This window comes from Habropoda laboriosa, unplaced genomic scaffold (genome assembly GCF_001263275.1).
Source record: "Habropoda laboriosa isolate 0110345459 unplaced genomic scaffold, ASM126327v1 scaffold32, whole genome shotgun sequence".
NCBI classification, from domain to species: Eukaryota; Metazoa; Arthropoda; class Insecta; order Hymenoptera; family Apidae; genus Habropoda; species Habropoda laboriosa.
In genome coordinates this window covers 299,833-300,097 of record NW_017100135.1, presented here as the reverse complement: position 1 = coordinate 300,097, position 265 = coordinate 299,833, and the positions used below count along the sequence as shown (strand labels likewise).

The 265-nt window shown below is 25.7% G+C and overlaps 1 protein-coding gene across 1 annotated transcript in view; it reads left to right on the top strand.

The window, feature by feature from the left end:
* Window positions 1-265, top strand: part of LOC108576986 (GRIP and coiled-coil domain-containing protein 2) — a gene marked incomplete at its 5' end in the record, with an annotated part of 8,293 nt that overhangs the window by 250 nt on the left and 7,778 nt on the right. Inside the window, 1 exon segment of the mRNA XM_017940101.1 lies at window positions 32-215. Within this exon segment, the coding sequence (XP_017795590.1) occupies window positions 32-215 (184 nt within the window).

Here is a 265-nt window from a genome sequence, read left to right as displayed (position 1 = left end):
TATTATAATTATTTATGTTTTGCTTACGTAGATGGTTGATCATACTGAAACTTCAAATGCAAATTTAGAAGATATTACCAAAGCATTAGAAGATATGAACAGTTTAGATATGGAATTATTTAATGACGCGTTTAAAAAATCGAAATCTACGAGTATTTTCAAAGATTCTAATATACAATTGGAGGGAGAAATTAAAAAGAAAGTTATATTTAAAGGTGGTTTATACATTAAAAATGCAAATACAACATAAGCTGGTGATTTGTAT